Source organism: Kalmanozyma brasiliensis (assembly GCF_000497045.1).
Source record: "Kalmanozyma brasiliensis GHG001 unplaced genomic scaffold PSEUBRA_SCAF5, whole genome shotgun sequence".
NCBI lineage: Eukaryota > Fungi > Basidiomycota > Ustilaginomycetes > Ustilaginales > Kalmanozyma > Kalmanozyma brasiliensis.
Genome location: NW_015961988.1, coordinates 276,821 through 296,818, shown reverse-complemented (window position 1 = coordinate 296,818; position 19,998 = coordinate 276,821). Strand labels below are relative to the sequence as shown.

Sequence of the window (19,998 nt, the reverse complement as noted above, 5' to 3'; positions counted from 1 at the left end):
TGCCGAACCTGTTTCGCCCGTCACGCACCCGCTGCGTCCACTGAGCACGTCAGCACTCGTTCTCACCACAGGCATCTGTGTTCTCACCCACATCACAAACTGGACTGACTCGCTCGACAAAGGCAGAGACCACAAAACCAAGTGTATTGCGAATGGACACGGATCAGGAGGACAAAAGTAGGCTCATTCAGCTCAGGACATGTTGGAGTAAGGTGACGCCGATCCTTGGCCCTGACCTTGACCTTGCTGCTGCTGCTGCTGTTGCATGAAGCGCTGGTGATCGCCGAACTGCGACGCGGAGCCGAAGCCTGCATTGGCGTTGCTAATCTGGTCGAAGGGCGAGAAGCCGCCGCTGAAGCCGCCCATGCCACCACCGAATCGATTGCCGCTGAATTGCTGCTGTTGCTGTTGCTGCTGCGCGGCCTGGATCTGGGCTCGGCTCATCGACATGATGGCCGGATCGCCAAAGGGCAGGTCGGACGACCCAGACTGAGAGCCGTAGTTGGGGCGACGACCGGCGAGCAAGTGGGCCAAGAGCGGGTCGGAAGAGCTGGCGTTGCCGCTTCCGTTCAGTCGGTTGCCTTCCGAACCATCCCTGCCCGAGCCGAACTGAGCTTGCTGCTGAGCTCGCTGGGCTGCTTGCTGCTGGAGCTCCGTGAGGAAGCCGACGCTGCCACCGTTGCCGAGCTGGCTGTGCTGTTGCTGCTGTTGCGAGTCGGATCCACTTCCAAGATTGTTGCCACCGAGCTGGTGCAAGGAAGCCAGCAATGCCTGCTGCTGACGGCTGGCGGGTGCCGAGATGCCTGGAGGGGGCGTGTTGGTGCCGAAGCGGCCTCCGAAGCCAGGACCGCCGATGCCAGGAGGAGGTCGAGACAGTCCCATGCCGGGGAATCCGCCCGTCTCGCGACCGTTCAAGCCAAACGCTGCTGCAGCAGCTCCACCGTCTCCGAGTCCATTCAGTCGGTTCGAAGAGCTGTCCTGGTCGAAGACGCTGCCCAACAGACTCGTCACGTCCTTTCCGGGGCCGAAGGCGTCCCTCTCGCCAAAGCCCTGCATCATCTCTGTGCGAAGGGGCGAGGCACCGAGGAACGAGTCGGACTCCTTTCGCTTTGCGAAGTCGAACCGAGATGCGCGCTTCGATGCATCCGGTCCAGGCTCGAGCGCATCGTCGTGAACCAGTCCTCCCATGCCACCGCCGACGATGTTGTCCTGTCCCAGCATCTTTCGCGTTTGATCCGCCAGGTTCAATGAGCCCGGGTACGTGCTCTCTCCAAACGAGCTGCCATCCTCCTTGATCGTCTCCCCGGCGCCAGGTGCAAAGGGATCGAACGAGCCCGAGTAGCTCAGTGGAGCCGGTGAAGCTGTCGAGCTTCGGTTGGGTGCTCGAACGATACCGGGAGGAGGCGTGCCAGCCGTGGCGAGACTAGCAGCCAAGATGCCGGGAGGCGCACCGAACGGATTGAACGTCGTGAAGGCACTGGTGAGCTCGGAAGGCCCGTCATTGCTGGGCAGCTGCGAGTTGGCGGGCAAGTTGAACGAAAAGTCGCCATCCTTGAAGCTGGACAAGGCGTCATCAAAGTCGGGGAAAGGGCTGGGCTTGATAAGCTCAGGCTGAGCTTCTCGTCTTTGCAGCATGTCGTCGAGCAAGGCTTGCGCACTGGAAGAAGGCTGGTAGTTGGACGATGGATGGTCGATGTCGGTATGCGGGGTAGCGGGTCGTGAGTCGGTCGTTGAAGCGGACCTTGCCAGGCCAGGTGGAGACGACGGCTTGACCAGACCTGGCGGCGGAGGGATCGCAGCGGCCTCTTGGTCCTTTCGAGGTGTATCCGTCGCGGACGAGACGGCAGCCGCCCTGCCAAGGACAGGCGAAGACGGCTGTGACTGACTTGGTGAGTCGGTGCCCAGGATAGCGGGTGACTCGGGTCGTCCTGTGGCCAGGGAGAGCTTCGACTTGGACGTCGTTGAGGCCTGCCTCTGCGCCTTGGGTGTCGATGGCTTCTGTGAGCTGACTTTGCGAGCGAGTGCGGACGCTGAGCTAGCTGAGAGTGGTGGCATGTCGGAATCGCGGAAAGGACTGCCCACCGCAACAGGTGCGGGCGAGGATGCGGCGGACATGAGCTTGCCAGATGCCCAGGAAGCTGTCTTGGGTAGAGCGGACGATTCCACATCGGCGCTGCCGAGGAAGTCGGATCGTTTGGGCGCCTGCGTGATGCCCAGCGAGGCCGGCTTGATCTTGTGCTCTGTGTCTTTGGCGGCATGTCGCAATGTCGACAAATCCTCTTTTGTGAAGCTGTCGGCCTCTTCCCCTGGCTCGTGCAGATACGTACAGCCCGGGTTGGTGCATGGCAGATTGCGCAGGTAGGTGGTGCAGTACTTTGTGGTGCCGTAACTCGCGCGGACAACCCTGCCGTCGCTGCCCTTGCTGCCGTCGATAGCCACGATCGCCTTTGCCGCATCCTCCTTACGGTGGTACGTGACGTAGACGCCAAGAGCAGTGTCAGTTGTGCCCATGACGAGCTTGGATGCTGTGTTTCGTTTGCTGATGAGGATTTTGGAGATGCGTCCGTACTGGCCAAAGTACTCGTTGCTGCGGAGGGTGGGGATGAGCTCCTCCTTGGCGAGTTTGGAGCTGAGACCAACGACGTAGACCAGGTTCTTCTGCACCACACGCATGTTGGCGAGATGCTTGCGGTTCATAGACTCGAGCTCCTTCTTTTCCCTCTCCTTCTGCTTCTTGGCCTGGGTGAGTCGCTTGATCTCTTCTGCAGTCATAGGCTTGAACTCGACCGTCTGGTCCGAGTACTTTCGACGACATGCGGGACATCGACCGTTCAGGTTCTGCTTGATGTGATGCCAGCAGAACCGACAGATCTGGTATCCGCATGGGCATGGCTTGAAGTTGGCGTCAGAAAGATCGATCTCTTCCAGGCACAACGGACAATCCATATCCTCCTCTTCATCTGACCAATACGCATCTTGTAGTCGACACTGCTGAGCTTGGCTGACATCAAATTTGTTGGGCGCTGGTGGCAGGCCGTTGGCTGTATGCTGTGGTTCTACTGGTGGAGAGCTGGATGCGTTATTGGAGGTGGAGTAGGAATGCGAGCCATGGTGTAGGGAGCTAGCTGCTGGCGCACCTGGCCCAACCACCAGTCCGAGGGGCGGAAACGCGGGACCGGTGGTGCTGGAGGTGGGTGCTGTCCTTTTCGCCATGATGAGATCGCCGCTTTCAGAGCAAAGCTACGCTGGCAACCGCTCGAAGCGAGACGGATAGCTCGAGCACCGGTGAGCGATCGAGCGGAATGTATGTGATGTCGGATATGATGGGGACTGGCGGCGCAAGGCGCTCCGGGCTGATAGGAGGAGGAAAGCGGAACGGACGCGCTAGCGAGCGGGGGACGTTGGCACGGATGAAGGTCGAGCGCGTTACGAAGAGTAGGTGGACTCGATTGAGACTGCTCTGGCGTTAGGATCGAAGAGCGAGGGCGAATGTTGAATGCTATGTGCGTCGTGAGATGACGAAAGGTCGGGATGAGTAGAGCGGGACGGAATGTAGATGGTTGAGGCAGATGATGTTGGAAAGTGTCTGAGTCGACGTTCGAGATGGAGATCAAAGCGCGAGCCGTGGTGGTGGCTGGCTCAAGTCACACGCTGCTCAGCACGCTCAGCCGTCGACTGAGCCATTTTCCACAAAAGTCACACCTGAGAGCGAAAAAAAAAACTGCTTAAAATCACGCTGAGCCAGACTTCCACGTCGCGCTCTGCTGCCCCTTTTGTTGGAAAATTGAGCTTAATTCACGCCTTTTCCTCTGAAATCAAGTTGAATTCGATCACGAAAGGAATCGGCCGGTAGCTGCGCCCTCTCTCTCCACATTCGAGGCTGAGCTGCAGCTTGGAGCGTGCATCGTTCTTGGACCCGTATCATGGTCTGGATCGTGAGCGATGTCTGTGCTTGTCGTCCATCCTCTCGATCCACCGTCCTATCATCAACGCTTTCCGCAAAGCTATACGCCACAAAGCGATATTCAGCTCTGTAGTCGCGGACGTTGCCAAAAGAACGAGCATCCGCACGGCAGCTGAATCGCAGCAGCTCCTTCCATCCATCCGGTCAGCATCTCGCCGGACGCGGAGCCCATACATCTACAATGGCGGCCGGACTCAAAAGTGAGTGAAGGATAATACATAGAAGGCAGAATAGGTGGACTGCTCCTCTCTGCCGCGCTCTCGAAGCAATCGGCACCCCGAACGCGTTGACTGACTCCTTGAATCCCGTTCCTGCCCCTCTCGCCGCACCTCAGCCATCATCCTGCTCTCCTTCGTGTTGGCGCTGGGCTTCTTGCTCATCATCCTCTCGTGCGCACTATGGTCCAACTGGCTTCCGCTCCTCGTTGCGCTCATCTATGTCATGACACCGTTACCCAACAGCCTCTGCGCTCGCTGTGCCGGTGCGGATGACTTCTCCGCCGACTACAACAGCGGATTCTTGGACTTTGGCAACTTCATGACGGGTCTCATGATCGTCTCCGGCTTCGCACTGCCATTGTCACTCGCACATTCCGGTGTCATCGCGCCAACGGCCTGCTGGATGTCCATCGCCGGTGGTGGACTCGTCTACGGCACCATCTTGACCTACTCGGGCTTCTTCAACGAGACCGACGACTACTAGCCTGGGCCTCGATCGACCGCACTGCATCTGATTGCTCAGCTTCTTGTACATACGACACACGATCATGCATACATCGAATCGTTCATGGGTATATTGTCGTCTGCGAGGCGTGTCTCGAGCGATGGAGCGATGGATCTCATACGCTTTACGGCGATCCAACTTGCAAACGGCCTCAAGATTCTTGTCCAGTGGCAAGACGCTGCCTCTTGCGTTCGAGATATCTCTGCTTGGCTGCCGAGATGCTCTCGCTGTCGTTTCGCTTCGCATCCACCTTGCTCTTCTCTCTTCGATTCGCCTCCTCTTCTTCCAGCGCCCGTTTGCGTTCGAGCTCTAGCATCTGTTCTTCGATCACGGCGCTCTGGCGTGACCGTTGTGCGTCCCGGTTCATGCGCGCCTCGTACTCCTCTTGGCGTCGCTGATCGCGTTCTCTCCTCGACTCGCGGCTGTCGTGCCCACTAGAAGACAGGTGGTCGTCTCGACCGGATTTGCTTCGCTTGGAAACCACATTGAGACCTTTGCTCAGCAGCGAACGCTTGTCGACGATCTGATTATCGTCGTTGAGCTCCACCTCGAGTCCCTTCTCCTTCGCTTCTCTCGCCAGGTCCGCATCGGTACGTTCTCGAGCTTCTTGCTGCGAGTCTTGAGCACTGGACGTGGACGACTGGTTGGCTAGCGATGCGGCGATGGCGGCGTCTCTTGCTGCGTTGGTCTCGTTGAGCATGTCACGGTAGAAAGAGCCCATGCCTTTGCTCGATGCGCGCTGCTGTGAGTCCTCCTGTTGCTCTTCCGCTTTGGCTAGCTCCGCCTGCTGTTCCTTGTACGCATTGGTGACGAAAGCCTCCTTGTCGGCGAACTCGTCGCCTTCTGCCTGCCTCTGCTTCTGAATGGTCCGCGCCTCGGCTCGTAATCGATCGCGTTTGCGCTGCTCGGCAGATTCGAGAATGCCGTCGACGTACTTTGGCTTCTTGATCGCATCTTCGTCCGTCCTCGCCTGCTTGACCTTCCGTTCGGCATCCTTGATGGTATCGTAGACGCCGTCGTAATCGAAGATCGAGGCGTCTAGCTGCTCAGCTTCCTGCAGCTTCTTCTTTTCCGTACGAGTCGCCGGTGCTGCTGACTTGGCTGGAGCTAGAGCACGGAGATCGATGCTTCGACCCGTTGACTTGCCTCTTGATGTAGAAGCTTTGGGAGCTTGTTGGTGATCCTCACCCTCATAGTCCGTGTCGACATCGAAAGCTGCCGCGGAAGCTTTGATGCTTGGCCTGGGCGCTGTCGAGGAAGGAGCCAACGCCGGCTTCAGGCCGAACGATAGCTTCGGAGCCGAGGGTCCTGGTTCAGGCATATTGTCACCTCGCTTGAGCCTGATCGACTGCGCCCGTCTTGAGGTGATCCATGCAGGATGGTGGTGGGGTGAGAGACCGTCAAACCCGTGAAACTAACAAACCAAAAGAAAAAACCGATGCCTCCACAGCCTGCGAAGCGAACCAAATTCACGGGAGGGCTCGTGCGGGTTTCAAGAAAACTCGTGCACCCCAGATAACATTACCTTCCTTCTTAACACCATACCGTCCGCAGGACATCTCTCCAGCTCAACGTTGCTGGATCCTCTGTCGTAGAACCAACAAGCGCTCTCGGTAGCAACGCCCATTCGAGCTCAGGTAGTCTCGCTGGTCGCTCACCATGGCTACCCGCGACTATGGTCGTCCTTCGACCGACGATCATGACGAAGATCGTCCCCTGCTTCACGGCGAAGACAACGATGTCGAAGCTTCATCCGACCAGTCTGTTTGGGGTCGCTTTAAACGCCAGGTCTCGGCTACCTTTGCCCCTCTCGCCAAGCCAGACGAGCTGCGTCCCCTCGAACGCTTCCTCGTGATCTTCTCAGTCGCTCTTCTGCTCCTTGCCGCCATCTTCATCGGCCTCTTTGCAGGCTCCCAGCACAAGCTTGCTCATCGCCCCGCCTCGCCTGCACCTGCTCCTGGTCCGGGCAACCCGAACTCCAACCCGCCCGAGGGTGACATCTGCACCACCAAGGACTGCGTTCTCGCCGCCGGCGAGGTGCTCCGCTCCATCGACGAGACCGTCAACCCCTGCGACGACTTTTACGCTTTCACCACCAACAACTGGCTCAAATCGCATCCCATTCCCTCCGATGCTGGTCTCTTTGGAACGGGCCAGTATGTCCTCAGCGAGAACTCAAAGATCATTCGACAGATCATCGCCGACGCTCCCTCCGTCAAGGACGTCGAGTCCATGACTTTCGGCGACGAGCAGACCGAGGCGGATCAGCGCAACCTTGCCAAGCTCAAGGGCTACTACGACTCGTGCACTGATGTCGCTGGTCAGGACAAGCTTGGTGCTCAGCCGCTTCTCGATGTCTTGGACCACATTCGCACGCTCTTCCACTCGCACAAACACGGGAAGTACGAGGAGGGCAACCCTCCCGCCTCTTCGCACCAGTCCTACTTCCACGTGAGATCGCTGGATGAAGGAGAGAAGCCCTTGCCCCCCAACCAGCCTCCCGGACGTTCGCCCAAGCCTCACCTGCCCCACGAGAGCCCTCGCCCTACTCCTCCCTCCAGCGAGCGACAGAAGGGTCTCACCGAGGCGCTCGCCTGGGCGCACAGCCGAGGCCTTCCTGCTTTCTTCGAGATCAACATCGACGGGGATGCCGTCAAGGACCCTACGGCTGCCACTCCCTGGTTCTTCCCTTCCGGTCTTGGCTTCCCGGACCAGGCCTACTATGACGACAAGGAAGAGGTGGCTTTCTACAAAGAGGTCGTCTCGGACGGATTGCGCGCCTACGACAACGAAGTCAAGCACGGGAAAGAACAGAAGGTCAGCAAGAAGAAGGGGAAGAAGGGCAAGAAGGGTGACAAGAAGGGCGACAAGAAGGGCGACAAGAAGCATCACGAGGAGCAACGTACCCCTCTCGCTCCCCTTGCCGATGAGGTCGTCGAGCTCGAGCGTCAGCTGGCCGAGATCACCCCCGACTCGGAGGAGATCACCGACCCCGTCGCCTCGTACAACCCCATCAACGCTACGAAGCTACCTTACACCTTCGGATCCATCAACTGGCAGGACTACTTCTCTGCCCTGACCGTCCGCACTCCGGAGCGATTGATCCTCAGCAGCCCCAAGTTTGTCACCTCTCTTGACGCCCTCATTTCGCGCACCAGGACCGAGGTCCTCGAAGCCTACCTGATCTGGACCGCCATTCGAGAGCTGGGCACCGCTCTGGGTCCCAACGTCAAGTTGCGCGCCGCAGCCGAGCGTCTCGATCGCTACACCAAGGGTGTCGATGCCGACGCCAAGGAGAACCGCGAGACCGTCTGTCTCAACGACGTCAACGCTGCTCTTGGCTTCATGGCGGGTCGCTACTTTGTGCAGGAAGCATTCAAGGGCGACAGCAAGAAGCGAGTCGAGGAGATCATCTACTCAGTCATCGCCGCCTTCAAGGCACGCCTGCCTGAACTCGACTGGCTCGACGAGAAGACTCGCAAGAAGGCCGAGGAGAAGGCCGACGCCATTCGTGTCATGGTCGGCTACCCCACCAGCCCCAACACCACCGACGCCGTCTCAGTCGCCAACTTCTACGCCGATCTGTCCGTCGACCCTTCCAACTACTTCTCCAACCGACTAGCGTCATCCACTCGCATGTCAAAGCGCAACTGGGCGTCTGTCGGACGAAAGCTCAACCGCGATCTGTGGGACATGTTCCCCGCCGAGGTCAACGCGGAGTACTCGCCGCAAGGCAACTACATTCTCTTCCCCGCGGGCATCATGCAGCCGCCCTACTTCCACGTCTCGTGGCCTTCGTACCTGCAGCGTGGTGCCTTCGGTGCTGTTGCGGGACACGAGCTGTCGCACGCCTTTGACCCCGATGGACGACTCTACGACAAGGACGGCTACCTGCGCGATTGGTGGACCGAGACCACCGCCCAGGAGTTCCAGGTGCGCCAGGCTTGCCTCACCAACCAGTACCACTCGTACACCGTCTCGGACGGCAAGGGTGGTGAGCTGCACCTGCGATCCAACTTTACCAAGGGTGAGGACGTCGCCGATGCTGGCGGTCTCGTACAGAGCTTCAAGGCGTGGAAGGACGAGTTGGCTTCTGGTGGAGAGGTCGTTGAGGCGGCCAACGCTTTGCTGCCAGGTCTGGGATACACGCGGGAGCAGATGTTCTTCATCTCTTACGGCATCAGCTGGGCCCGAAACATCCGAACCAGCGAACAGGTCAAGCGCATTCGTACCGACCCACACAGTCCCACGAGGTACCGGGTCAACGGTGTGCTGGTCAACATGCCCGAGTTTGCCGAGGCATTCGGATGCAAGGCTGGAAAGGATAAGATGGCCAGCGCCCCTAAGGACCGTTGCAACATCTGGTAGTCACCGGACCTCGTTTTGACTGAACGCTGTCTATATCAAGGAATGAGAAGCAGTGCCAGACATAGTGTGAGTGTGGGTGGATTGAGTTGATCTGCAGGCTTACATGCGAATCGAGATCTCAAATTCATACGAATCTCCCGATTGAGGGGCGTCCGATGCGACACGGCCGTGAAAGGGTCGGGCTTCGCCGGATCGATTTTTCACCACTGCTGATGACGTCGGGCTTTGGAGAAAAGTAACAGGCCTCCGTATGGATCGGTCGTTGCTCGGAGCTGGAATAGAGGCTTGTCCCGTATCACATGGGTTTGTCCAAAGTTGGACACGACCGCGACTGAACCTGATACACTTGAGCTCCATCGCGATAAAGCGTGCTTTACGATAAAGCACTTTCAGACAAGCAGCGGTGCGGACCGGACTGACGAGCTTGCGATGCTGCGACGCTGGGAAAAGTTCGAAGGAAAGAAATTCCCTTTGACTCATGCGGATCGGGAAATTCTTCTAGTTTTGCGCCGAGGTAGGACAAAAAACGCGGTTGCAGATGGCGGTGTTGGATGAGCAAAGCGAATTTCAATCGAGTCGTTGCTATTGGCTCTCGGAATGGTCGGGTCGAACAACAAAGCGTTCTGCAAGCCCTTGAATCGTCAACCCACCGATCTGTGAATGGAAGTGCATTCGTAAGCTGAACCGGGTCGCCTGCTGCTGCCCCCAAATTTTTGCTGAAAGAAGGACCCTCCCGGATTGATCCTCTCCGATATTTGAGTGCTGTCAACACCATACTCTTCCTCCCGCCACCACATCCAACACATTCATCGACATCCACCCGTTCTTCTTCGAACGCACACATTTCGATCATTCACAATGGGTTTCAAAGACGGCGATGCCAAGAAGGGCGCTGGTCTCTTCAAGACCCGCTGCGCTCAGTGCCACACCCTCGGTGCCGGCGAGCCTAACAAGGGTAGGTCTTCCCCTCGACTTGGATGCCCATCACGGCGACACGGATGACACGGACTCGACTAGGATCTTGCGCACGCACTCGCCAGCGATGCGCGCATGCGTTGCGCGCAGCCCGACACCATCTCTTCCGCACCTCCGACCTCTTGCTGACCCGCACTTGCATTGCTTCTCTTCCGCTCTTCGTTTCATCAGTCGGCCCCAACCTTCACGGTCTCTTCGGTCGTAAGACGGGTAGCGTAGAAGGTTTCTCGTACACCCAGGCCAACATCAACAAGGGTAAGTTTGCTGAATTTCGATAAGAGCCGTCGTCGCGATCATCGCACTGACCATTTTTTCCACCATCTCATATTCGTCTTCTTCAGGCGTCACTTGGGACGAGGAGACTCTCTTCGAGTACCTCGAGAACCCTAAGAAGTACATTCCGGGCACAAAGGTGATTTTTTACATGTTGTAGGCTATTGACGACGTCGTAAGACCTTTGACTGACATGAGAACTCTTCTTTGACGATCACAGATGGCTTTCGCTGGTCTCAAGAAGGAGAAGGACCGCAACGACCTCATCAGTAAGTATTTCGCCTTACGCAGTTTTACTCGTTGCATTCAAGACGCTGAACTTTCATTCTCTGCTTGTTTCGTTGTCACAGCCCACCTTCGCGAGGAGACCAAGTAAGGTGCCTCGACGCCATCAGAGCCGATCGGCGTTTCGTCTCGGCCCGTTCTTTTCTGTGTCCCCCGCAGTGTTGTTTTAATGCAATCTGCATTACCACCTCTCTTCTCTTTCCGCTTGGCTGTGCCCCTATGAGGTCGGAGATGTTTGAAACGGATTGCTGTGTGAGCTCGGTGAACTTCTCGGTCTCGCAAGCAATAGAAAGGGGAGCATCAGAAGATGGTATTGCTTCACATTTATTGCCGTGATGATGTCAATAATAAAGAGCTAACATGGTTTGTCCGGAAAAATGGCAAGTGCTAAAAGCAGAAACGTCACGGGCCGGACAGAAACAAGGGTCGAGGCGCTTGGGCAGTGCAGCTCGCCTAAATTTGGATGATCTACATCGATGACGAAATGCGGCAGACGAGGGTCGAGCCTCCGCACGCTAGCGTCAACAACATGGTCCCTCTCACAAACACCGCTCGTGCCTCCGCCTCGCTCTGGATCTGGGCCCCTGTTTGACTCGCCGAGGGTCTCTACTGCTTCGGAAGCCCCTTGAGAACCAGGCCGGGACGGGTTTTAGCAGCCGCGGACTTGAACAAAGATGGCTCCTTTGCTCCTGGTTGAGCGTGTGCACCGACTTTTAAAGCGTCTGTTTGTGCTGCGATGTGTGAAGAAAAGAAGTGTTCTAGCTTATGATGCAGCGGGGCAAGCTTATACTTAATGGGCCCGTTCATGAGCCATGTGTCAAGCCTGATTGAGACGGTCAAGGGTCATATGTGAACAAAAGACCACGAGTCGGGAGCGGGTATCACAGGTCGATGACGAGCAGGGCGGATTCCGGTCAGCTCGCGTTGCTGACAAGCCGCGGCGCAAAAGGCTGGGCTAAGCGTGTTGAGATGGGTTCGCTCGAGCGAATGACGGAAGGACAAGCCTCTCGGCATCGCTGCTTGTCTCGAAAGGATTTCGTCACGAGCGAAACGTCAGCTCCGCACCGCCAGATGGTGGGTTCGATTGCATCACCCTGCCTGCGCCCTTTTTTCCGCTTGCAAAGCTCAGGTGCGACGCAGAAGATGACCTGACTTTTCTCTCACGTCCAAATTTGGCTCAGACACTCACTCAGTCATCTACCCGTCACCTCATCCAGCGCGTCATCTCCACCGTCTCAGTTCCGAGCGACTCATATATATCCAGCCTCGCCATACGATCTTGCTGCACTCACCACCCACCATCATACCCGACGCTCTTGCAGACAGATCATCGCTGCTGTCATTCCCTTATTATCCTCGCAACAAGCAACACCCATCCGGCAAAGACACCATGGTCGACACTTCCGCCATTGTCCGCAGGGCACACCCCATCCTCTTCATCACCCTCGCGGTCATCAGCTTCATCGCTGCTGTCATTGCCTCAACGATCGTCACCGACTACAACAACAACGGCAACCCCCCCAGCACGAGTCTTAACAATGCCACCCGCTTTACCGTCTTCGGTAAGTACAACGACCTCTTGTTCGTAGAAGTTCGACCCTGACAGCATACTGATCGTACCGACTTGTCTTTTCTCCTCTCATAGCGTCTTGGTGGACTTTCGTGATCAGCACCGCTTACGCCGTGCTCTTCCTCATCAACAAGGGCGGCGTCTTCACCTCCATCGCCGGTCACGCCATCTCCACGTTCCTTACTTTCATCTTCGTCACCGCGAGCGCCGGCTCCCTCACCGACGCAACTGGAGGTGCCTTGACCTGCAGCAGGGACCGCATCGTCTACTGCGGCTCGACGAGGGCTCTCCAGGCGTTCGTTTGGATTGAGTGGGGGCTGCTCGTCATCATCCTTGCGTTGGTCGCATTCATCGGCGCCGGCTCGTTCCGAGGTGGTCGTTCCGTCAAGGAGCCCCTCACCGCCTGATCGAGGCGATGTTTTGCGGTCCGAATCCTTTCCCTCAAGCAACACGATGATACCACGTCCTCAAACGACAATCACTTCGTTCCTTTCCCCTTTCGACACGGCGGACGCTGCCAGGCGTCGAACGATCCACATACCATGCCTTGATCTGCACACGCCATGTGTTTCCGCCGCTTCGGTGCTTCTCCTCTCTGCATCGAAGTAGCATTCTTCTCTCTTTCGCACTAATTCACTTTCATGATCGCAATCCGCCCAACGCGTGACAGCTCTTGTGAAGGTTCCGCTTTACTTACAAGGCTACAAGTCCACGCGATAGGCGTTGAAGCTATTGAACTCGGGAGTCACCCAGTGAAGGTTGTCCTCCGTATCGTTGAGCGTGTCTTTGTTCGCATGATCGACGAAGATACGCGAAGGATCTGAGGACGGGAAGCTCGGCGCAACGATCCGGGCCAAGGCCGTCGAGGACGAGTAGAGACGCACCTTGCCCGGAGTGTCGCTGGTCGGATGGAGGCCGCCGAGAAGGAGACGCTCGTTCTTTGTGTCGATCAAGGCATGCAACACTTCGCCTTTGTTCGCGCTGTCCTTGTTTGTATAGACATCGTATTTCGTAACGCCTTTGCTGCGGCCTGTGATGAGGATCTTCAGGCAGGAAGGACGGGGATGAGGCACGGTGAGCGGCAGCTTGCCCCACAGAGCACCGTCGGTCTGGAAGTCACTCGGATACGCTGTCACCGGAACGTTAGTGGTTTCATCGCCGTCTACCTCGACCGCAGCGATTCATACAAAACAAACATGGTCGTGAGGAACCAGCACAGAATGTGATGCTCGTGTGCGTGGAATGGCATATACAGACAGCACTTATGGTAGGCTAAGCATCGTCGTTCGTTCACTACCATCAACACCACCCCCTTCCACACCCGTCAGCGACCTTTTCGAAAACATCATTCGCAATCATGTCCGACACCCCTCCGCCCCGTTCAGCTGGGTCAAACACGCCCCAGTCCTCTTCAGCCGGGTCCGACACGACCCAACCCCCTTCCCTTCAGCAGCCTCCGACTCCGCCCAGCCTCGTCCCTCTGCGCCCGACAATGCTGAGCCTCGTCCAGCCGCGCGCAACCCCTCTCCACCTCCGCCGCCTCATCCCACCGACTTCCAGCCGGATGGGTCCCTTTGCGGCGAGGCTCCTCTCGACATCCCCCGTCCCCGCGTCCACTCCGCCAGGGGACGCACCATCGAGCGAAAGGACGGCGTCACCACCTATCGCCCTTTTCGCAGCGACTGGCAGGGGACGCTGGACTTCAAGATCGACATCTGCCCGCGTTTACTCCGTCAAGGGCCGCATCATCGAGCGAAAGGACGGCGTCACCACCTATTGCCTGCTCCGCAACGACAAGCAGGGGACGCCGACTTCAAAATCGACACCCGCAACGAGCGCATCTTGCTCGGTGGCCTCTCACTGGTGCTCCACGGCGGAGATGCGAAGGAGAAGCTGAGCAGACATCCCTGTCTCTCGCATCGTTGCAGGTCAGAACCGCCACCCACACCCGGCCCGGACGCATGTCGACCACGCGAACCACAACACGCGCGACGACACCGACGCCAACCTACACTGGGTCACTCCGCAGTTCAACATCCTGAACTCGGAGAAGAGCAAGGAGCCTCGAAGGCACGGCTTCCAGGGGGTCTCAAAGAGCGGCTCAAAGTACCAGGTGTCGCAAGCAGGCAGGTCAAATTCAGTATTCCTACTTTACATAGCAGCGTGTGCAAGACGTGCGTGCATGAGCGACGAGGTCACTGCGAGCAGGGTGGGAGGTGATCCACCGAACTTGCGAAATGTAGCGCAGTGAGTCTGCTAAACAAGTTTGCCTGAACCAGCAAATCCGGTTTGGCAGAGCCAGCCAAGGTCTGCGGCGGCGAGCGAGCGAGCGAGCGAGCGAGCGAACAGCACAGAATCGCAGACCGCAGAGGTGCCACGACGCTGCTGGCGCTGCCTCACAGACAAGCTTCCGGCAGACAGTGGACCACACAATCACAGATTGCGGGCCCTGCTTCCACATTTGGCTGTGTCTCCGTGACTTGAGCATCGAATTCGCTGCTGATGCTAACTCACAAGCATGGTCAGGCTGCGTACAGCGGACCACACAGCACGGAGAAACGCAGACCCCGCTAGACCACCTCAGCCGGGCCTCACAGACGCGAGACGGGCTGTAGCCATGGACCTCTCGTGCTTCACACACACACACAACGCGAGACGGGTCAACACAGAGCCGAACACAACACTACTTCTCAGCGGCGAATCAGCTTAGCTATTGAGAGTGGCTAATGAACAATTTTTGGGGTGATGGAGGGCAAATGCGTAATGTAACAAGATGATGTTGGAGGTTTGGCGGGGCCGGCGAATTACTGGCCGCGGGCCTCCTTCTGGCGTCGGCGCTGGTCACGCTCCTCAGTGATGGTGAGCGCAACACCGCCGCCACGGGGCATCGAGATCATGGGCTTGCCGTCGGTGCCGATGACGAAAACGTTGCCGAGACGGGTGGAGAAGTCGCGGCCGAGGACGTCGCGGATGTGGACAATGTCGAAGCCGCCGAGGTGGCGCTCCTTGCCGGTAATGACACCGGCACGGCCCTGGTTACGACCACCAGTGACCATGACGGTGGCGCCAGTGTCGAACTCGACGAAGTCGAGAATCTTCTGCGAGTCAATGTCGAAGCGGACAGTGTCGTTGACCTTGATGGCCGGGTCGGGGTATCGGATGGTGCGGCCGTCGTGGGTGACGATGTGGGGAACACCACGAGCGCCGAGCTGCACCTTCTTGACCTTGAGGAGCTTGTAGGTGGCCTCCTCAGCAGTGATGCGGTGGACGATGAAACGACCCTTGACATCGTAGAGGATGCGGAAGTGCTCGCCGGACTTCTCGATGGAGATGACGTCCTGGAAACCGGTGGGGTAGGTGGGGTCGGTGCGGACCTTGCCGTCGATCTTGATGAGACGCTGGGCGGTGATGGCGTTGACCTCGCGACCGGTGAGGGCGTACTTCAATCGGTTGCGGAGGAGGATCTGCGTGAAGGAAGGGAGTGGGATGGTCAGCAAGGGATGTTGCCGAGGCGAGACAAGACAATTGCGGCAAGCGTCGCAAGAAAGAGAAGCATCACGAAGCTATCGTCGGGAACGAGTCTGAAGCTGAGTCGATCCAAGAATTGGCGCCTGCTGGGTCTGAACCCGCGCTGTCCAGCCGTGCGTCAAAGTATAGCCAATTTTTCGAATGATCCTGCGATTCTCCGGCTGCGGTCGTGCGTTGAGCCGTTCTTCATAACGCGAGTGCAGTGAGCGCAAATGCAGCGGTGATGTTGCAAGCAGGTGTCCCGTCGATGTTGCATCATGCCTGTCCTGTTGCTTGTCCACCGATCTGCTGCACTTGCCAGCGTCACTACTGCTGCGGGTCAAATGTCCACCACGTCCCTGCTGATCCATGCTGCGGTGTATCGTCCTGAACCTCCTTTTCTGCTGCAGCTGGTCCATTCCTGATATCGACGTCGTGTGCGATGCGATGCTTCGTGATGCTCCTCTTTCGTCTGCTGAGATGCCTATGCATGGCTGGAAGATACTTACGACCAGGGGAAGGGCCTCACGGAGCTTGTGGGGACCGTTGGAGGGACGGGGGGCGTAGGTACCGGACAGCTTGTCCAGCATCCACGAGGAGGGAGCGGTCAGGCGCTTAAGGTGGTGCTTGGGGCCGCGAACCACTGCGAGATGGGCGAAACGATGCGATGCGCGTGCGATGGTCGGGCGAGTAGGGTGGGTGGTGATTGTAGAATAGAGTCGATCATAAGGGTGTGGTAAGTCTCATGTTCGTGTTGGGATCCTACGCCATTGCGACGTGTGTATCGGTCACCATCTTGTCCCAGCTACGGCAATTGATGTGGTCCCGGCATCTTTCTGAACATCCATCTGCTTTGTCGAGTCCGAGTGTGCCAGCTTCCTTCACCTCCAACTGCGATCAACTCCGAACCTCGGTCGGTGGTTGCTGTCTGTCCTGCCCTGCTGTTCCACCAATGTCGTGCCGTGCCGAGACCGATGATGACGCCGTATGTATATGCCTACTTACTCTTGAAGAATATGCTATGGGGATCTTGAAGGATGAAGGAGTCAAAGAGGATCGCGAAGACATCGAGATTCTAGACTGCGTGCCTGCCGACTTGTTGCTTGGCTGCAACTCAGAGTCTCAGGCTGCACTCGACGGTGTTCGCTGCCGACCTGGTGCCTCACGAGCCTCGGTGAGCTTGACGGTGCGAGCCGTGCTCTGCTGCCTCGAATTTCGGCGGCGCTTGTCATCTGCCTTGCAAATATTTTTACAGTTCTGGTCGAGCTGCACGTGACTTTGCCTGTTAACTGAATTTTGGATCCGGCAGATATGATGACACGCGCGGCCTAACAGCTCTGGATTTCTGCGCGCCTTTCGAGCTCGCTCACCGCAAAATGCACGGAGGGCTTAGCCTGCCGCTGACTTGGCACGAGAGCTGCTAAGCCTCACCAGACTCAGCCTCGCTTGCTGTCAAGTCTGGCACATGTCAAAGCCAACAAAGGCTCGTCATCGACTCGGTAGCACAACTTTTGACAAACAGATCACAAACGCATACGTCCAGAGAAGCATTAGCGAATCAATAAACAAGACCTTGACATTAAAAACTAGTAGTGAGAGTAGGTTTCGCCGTTCATCTCGTGGTTGGACATGACGAGCTGAAGAGGAGAAGGCAACGGTTTGCTATGTCTGCACTCGGCGCCTGTGCTGGCTGGATAGTACTGAGAGCTCCTGAAAGAATTGCTGCGGCGTTCGCGGGGGCGGTTGGGCAGCGGATCGTTCTGCTGGGGGAGGGCGAGTTCGGCGTTGAGCGAGGAGAGGATCTGCTGGACGATCTGGCCACGGTCTGCGCCGGCGGCGGCTCCGTCCTTGCCCAGCGCAAGCGAGACGGCTCGTTCGACGGATTCTTGCAGCGACGAGTACTTGGGTCCCCCTTGCACCGGTGTGGGGTCGCCACAGGTGACGGGTGCGTTGTCCGATGGAGGAGGGATCTCGTGGGTGGAGAGCCGGCTGCGACGACGACGAATGCTCGTCCAGTCGCGTGCGGCAGCGGCGAGCGTGCTCCCTGAAAACGAGGTGCGTGGACTGTCGGCTTGACGTGGCGAGTCGAGGGCGGGCGGTGGCGGATGCGGCGGATAGTGCGACCGCATCGGTTCACAACTCTCACTCTCCAACGCAGGGTCAAAGGCAAAGGCGTGCGCATCGTAGTCGTCCGCCACCGCCTGCGACTCGAGGCTGATGGCCGCCGCGCGCGCCGCCTCGTCAAACAGCTGCGCGTCCGACGTCGACAGGTTCGTCTCGGCCCGATCTCCCAGAGGAGCCTCCATGGCAAACGAACCTGGTCGTCGACTCACGGACCCGGAGCGTGCAAAAGAGCTGCGCCGCCTGCCATCTTGGAAGGAAGCGTGGACGGGCGAGATGAGCATCGAGTCGCCATGTTCGAATGCCCAGGGGTGGAAGAAGCCGCGGAACGTGCCGGAGCTCGGCGTCGAAGGCATGGCCGTTCGGGATCGACCGGCGGCGGCAAAGCTGTTGTTGAACGAGCGCGGCGAGGGGAGCGCCTGATCGTCGTACGAGGCGTACTGCCACGTGTTGGGGATGGGCGACGGCTGAGTCTTGCGTCCCTTCCACGCAGGCGCGGGCATGATGAGGTTGTCCATGCAGCCCGATTGGTCCTGCGGAACGTCCGTGGTCAGATCAGTGGCGTGTACCTCCGCGGTCGATTCGTGAGTGGCCGGGATGAACGACGGCGGAGGGGATGGTGGTCGCAAAGCGGGGAGCGACGAAGCACGACGTCCGAAAATGTCGGCAATAGTGGGGAGAGGGTCTGCCAAGGGAATGCCCGGCGCATCTTCGACGGCCGGCGAGTTCGAGGCGAGTTGGAACGGCTCTGGCGAGAGCGCCGGCGCCGGACCGGTGGTGCTGCCACTGGCGAACGTCGATGAGGGAGAGTGCGACAGTGACGGCTGCAAAAAGACCGTCTCGAGCATTTGTTCGGGTGCCGACGAAGCCTCACCAGCCCCTGTCTTGACCGTCTTTGGCTTGCTCGCCTTGGTTCGCTTGATGCGCGGCGCTGCCGATTCTCGACGCGTCGCCTCGCGTGCCCTTTTCACGCCCTTGGAGGGACCACTCCGGACGACGACGCCGTCCTTGCCCTGAGCCTTGAGAATGATGTCGGCAATCTCCTGGCACTCCTCTTCGCCATTCTCGAGCTTCTTGACATTGCGCTTGCTCACCTCGGTGCGGCGCGTGGTGGGCTGGTAGCGGTAGTCGGGAAACAGCTGCTTGTGTCTCTCCTTTTCGTCCTTGGCCATCTTCTCGTAGTAAGCGCGGTCTTCGGGCGCGAGGCTCTTCCACATGTGCGCAATGATGCGGCTGATGTTGCGATGATCGTGCTCGACCTCTTTGGGGATCAGCTTCTGCGAGACGGTGTGCGAACGGAAGAGGATGTAGGCATTGCGCGGGCGTTTGATGTGGTTGGGAGGCGTCTTTCGGGCGTGCGATACGCCGGGACGCTTCGAGGGCGGCAGAGGCTTCTGCTCTAGGTTGGCGTCGTCGCTCTGGCCTGTATAGAGCGAGACGGCAAACGACGTGTCCTTTCTCGGGAACGAGATCGAGTCAAAGGTAGGGGCAACATCGATGCTGGACCAGACAGCGTCTTGTTGCGAAGCGGAACGCTTGATGTGGACGCTATTGAGCTCGTCTTGTAGTGTTGGAAGGCTGTTGCTGCTGTTGCTGCTACGATCGCTGGGCTGCGGATCGGTCGACCATCCCTCAAAGAGATCGACCATGACATGATCGCGATGTTGCGATCGCGTGGTGACGCCGCTGGAACTACTTGAGTTTGGCATGACGACGAGTAGCGATCTTTACGCAGATGAAACGACAGTGTGACAAAGGAGCGGTGCAATGGTAACGGTGAGAGAGAGGAAGAAAGAGAAAGGGACGATGCCATCAAAAGGACTCGTCCGTATTATAGGAAAGCGGAGGAGGGACCATATGAAACACGCATGCAAGCAAGGACCCCCACTGTCTCAGAGATACCGGACGGAAGCACAGAACACGGTGGGTCCTACTGGTGGACGAATGAAGTCGATGCACCCTCCTTCCCAACGTCAAAGCGTTCGAACGTCCGAGCGTCGAAGCGTCGAGAGACAAACGCTTTCCTCCATTGTTGCTGCAGCAAGGGACCCGTGAGAAAGATGGCGACGACGAGACCAAAGTGGGTTGAGGCATAGGCAAAGGGGGCTGGACGCTGTGAGCTGTCAAGGTTCTCGGGTGCAGGGGCCTTCGATGCCCAACAATGGGCGAGGCAGGCGCCACTGTGTGCACGCGGCGCAAAACGCTTTACGAA

At 58.1% G+C, this 19,998-nt stretch overlaps 7 protein-coding genes across 7 annotated transcripts; 4 read left to right on the top strand and 3 right to left on the bottom strand.

The window, feature by feature from the left end:
- Positions 1-192: 192 nt before the first annotated feature.
- Positions 193-3,213, bottom strand: PSEUBRA_005164 (RNA recognition motif domain protein; the record flags this gene model as incomplete). Its single annotated transcript, XM_016438625.2, has 1 exon — positions 193-3,213. The coding sequence occupies one exon, from the start codon at positions 3,211-3,213 to the stop codon at positions 193-195; it is 3,021 nt and encodes a 1,006-aa protein (XP_016290472.2).
- Positions 3,214-4,145: 932 nt separating this feature from the next.
- Positions 4,146-4,666, top strand: PSEUBRA_005163 (Vacuolar protein sorting 55; the record flags this gene model as incomplete). Its single annotated transcript, XM_016438642.1, has 2 exons — positions 4,146-4,164; positions 4,299-4,666. 2 exons carry the CDS (start codon positions 4,146-4,148, stop codon positions 4,664-4,666), a joined length of 387 nt encoding a protein of 128 aa, XP_016290471.1.
- A 172-nt stretch (positions 4,667-4,838) lies between these two features.
- Positions 4,839-6,008, bottom strand: PSEUBRA_005162 (protein of unknown function DUF2040; the record flags this gene model as incomplete). Its single annotated transcript, XM_016438621.1, has 1 exon — positions 4,839-6,008. The coding sequence occupies one exon, from the start codon at positions 6,006-6,008 to the stop codon at positions 4,839-4,841; it is 1,170 nt and encodes a 389-aa protein (XP_016290470.1).
- Positions 6,009-6,346: 338 nt separating this feature from the next.
- PSEUBRA_005161 (Peptidase M13, C-terminal domain protein) lies at positions 6,347-9,055 on the top strand (the record flags this gene model as incomplete). Its single annotated transcript, XM_016438628.1, has 1 exon — positions 6,347-9,055. The coding sequence occupies one exon, from the start codon at positions 6,347-6,349 to the stop codon at positions 9,053-9,055; it is 2,709 nt and encodes a 902-aa protein (XP_016290469.1).
- An 858-nt stretch (positions 9,056-9,913) lies between these two features.
- PSEUBRA_005160 (Cytochrome c domain protein) lies at positions 9,914-10,679 on the top strand (the record flags this gene model as incomplete). Its single annotated transcript, XM_016438615.1, has 5 exons — positions 9,914-10,010; positions 10,202-10,285; positions 10,372-10,442; positions 10,524-10,572; positions 10,654-10,679. 5 exons carry the CDS (start codon positions 9,914-9,916, stop codon positions 10,677-10,679), a joined length of 327 nt encoding a protein of 108 aa, XP_016290468.1.
- A 1,299-nt stretch (positions 10,680-11,978) lies between these two features.
- On the top strand, positions 11,979-12,565 carry PSEUBRA_005159 (uncharacterized protein; the record flags this gene model as incomplete). The annotated part of the gene is made up of 2 exons (XM_016438607.1): positions 11,979-12,150; positions 12,234-12,565. The coding sequence occupies 2 exons, from the start codon at positions 11,979-11,981 to the stop codon at positions 12,563-12,565; spliced, it is 504 nt and encodes a 167-aa protein (XP_016290467.1).
- A 2,397-nt stretch (positions 12,566-14,962) lies between these two features.
- Positions 14,963-19,495, bottom strand: PSEUBRA_005158 (High mobility group box domain protein; the record flags this gene model as incomplete). The annotated part of the gene is made up of 4 exons (XM_016438594.2): positions 14,963-15,622; positions 16,175-16,308; positions 16,671-16,684; positions 17,253-19,495. 4 exons carry the CDS (start codon positions 19,493-19,495, stop codon positions 14,963-14,965), a joined length of 3,051 nt encoding a protein of 1,016 aa, XP_016290466.2.
- Between the last annotated feature and the right edge of the window lie 503 nt (positions 19,496-19,998).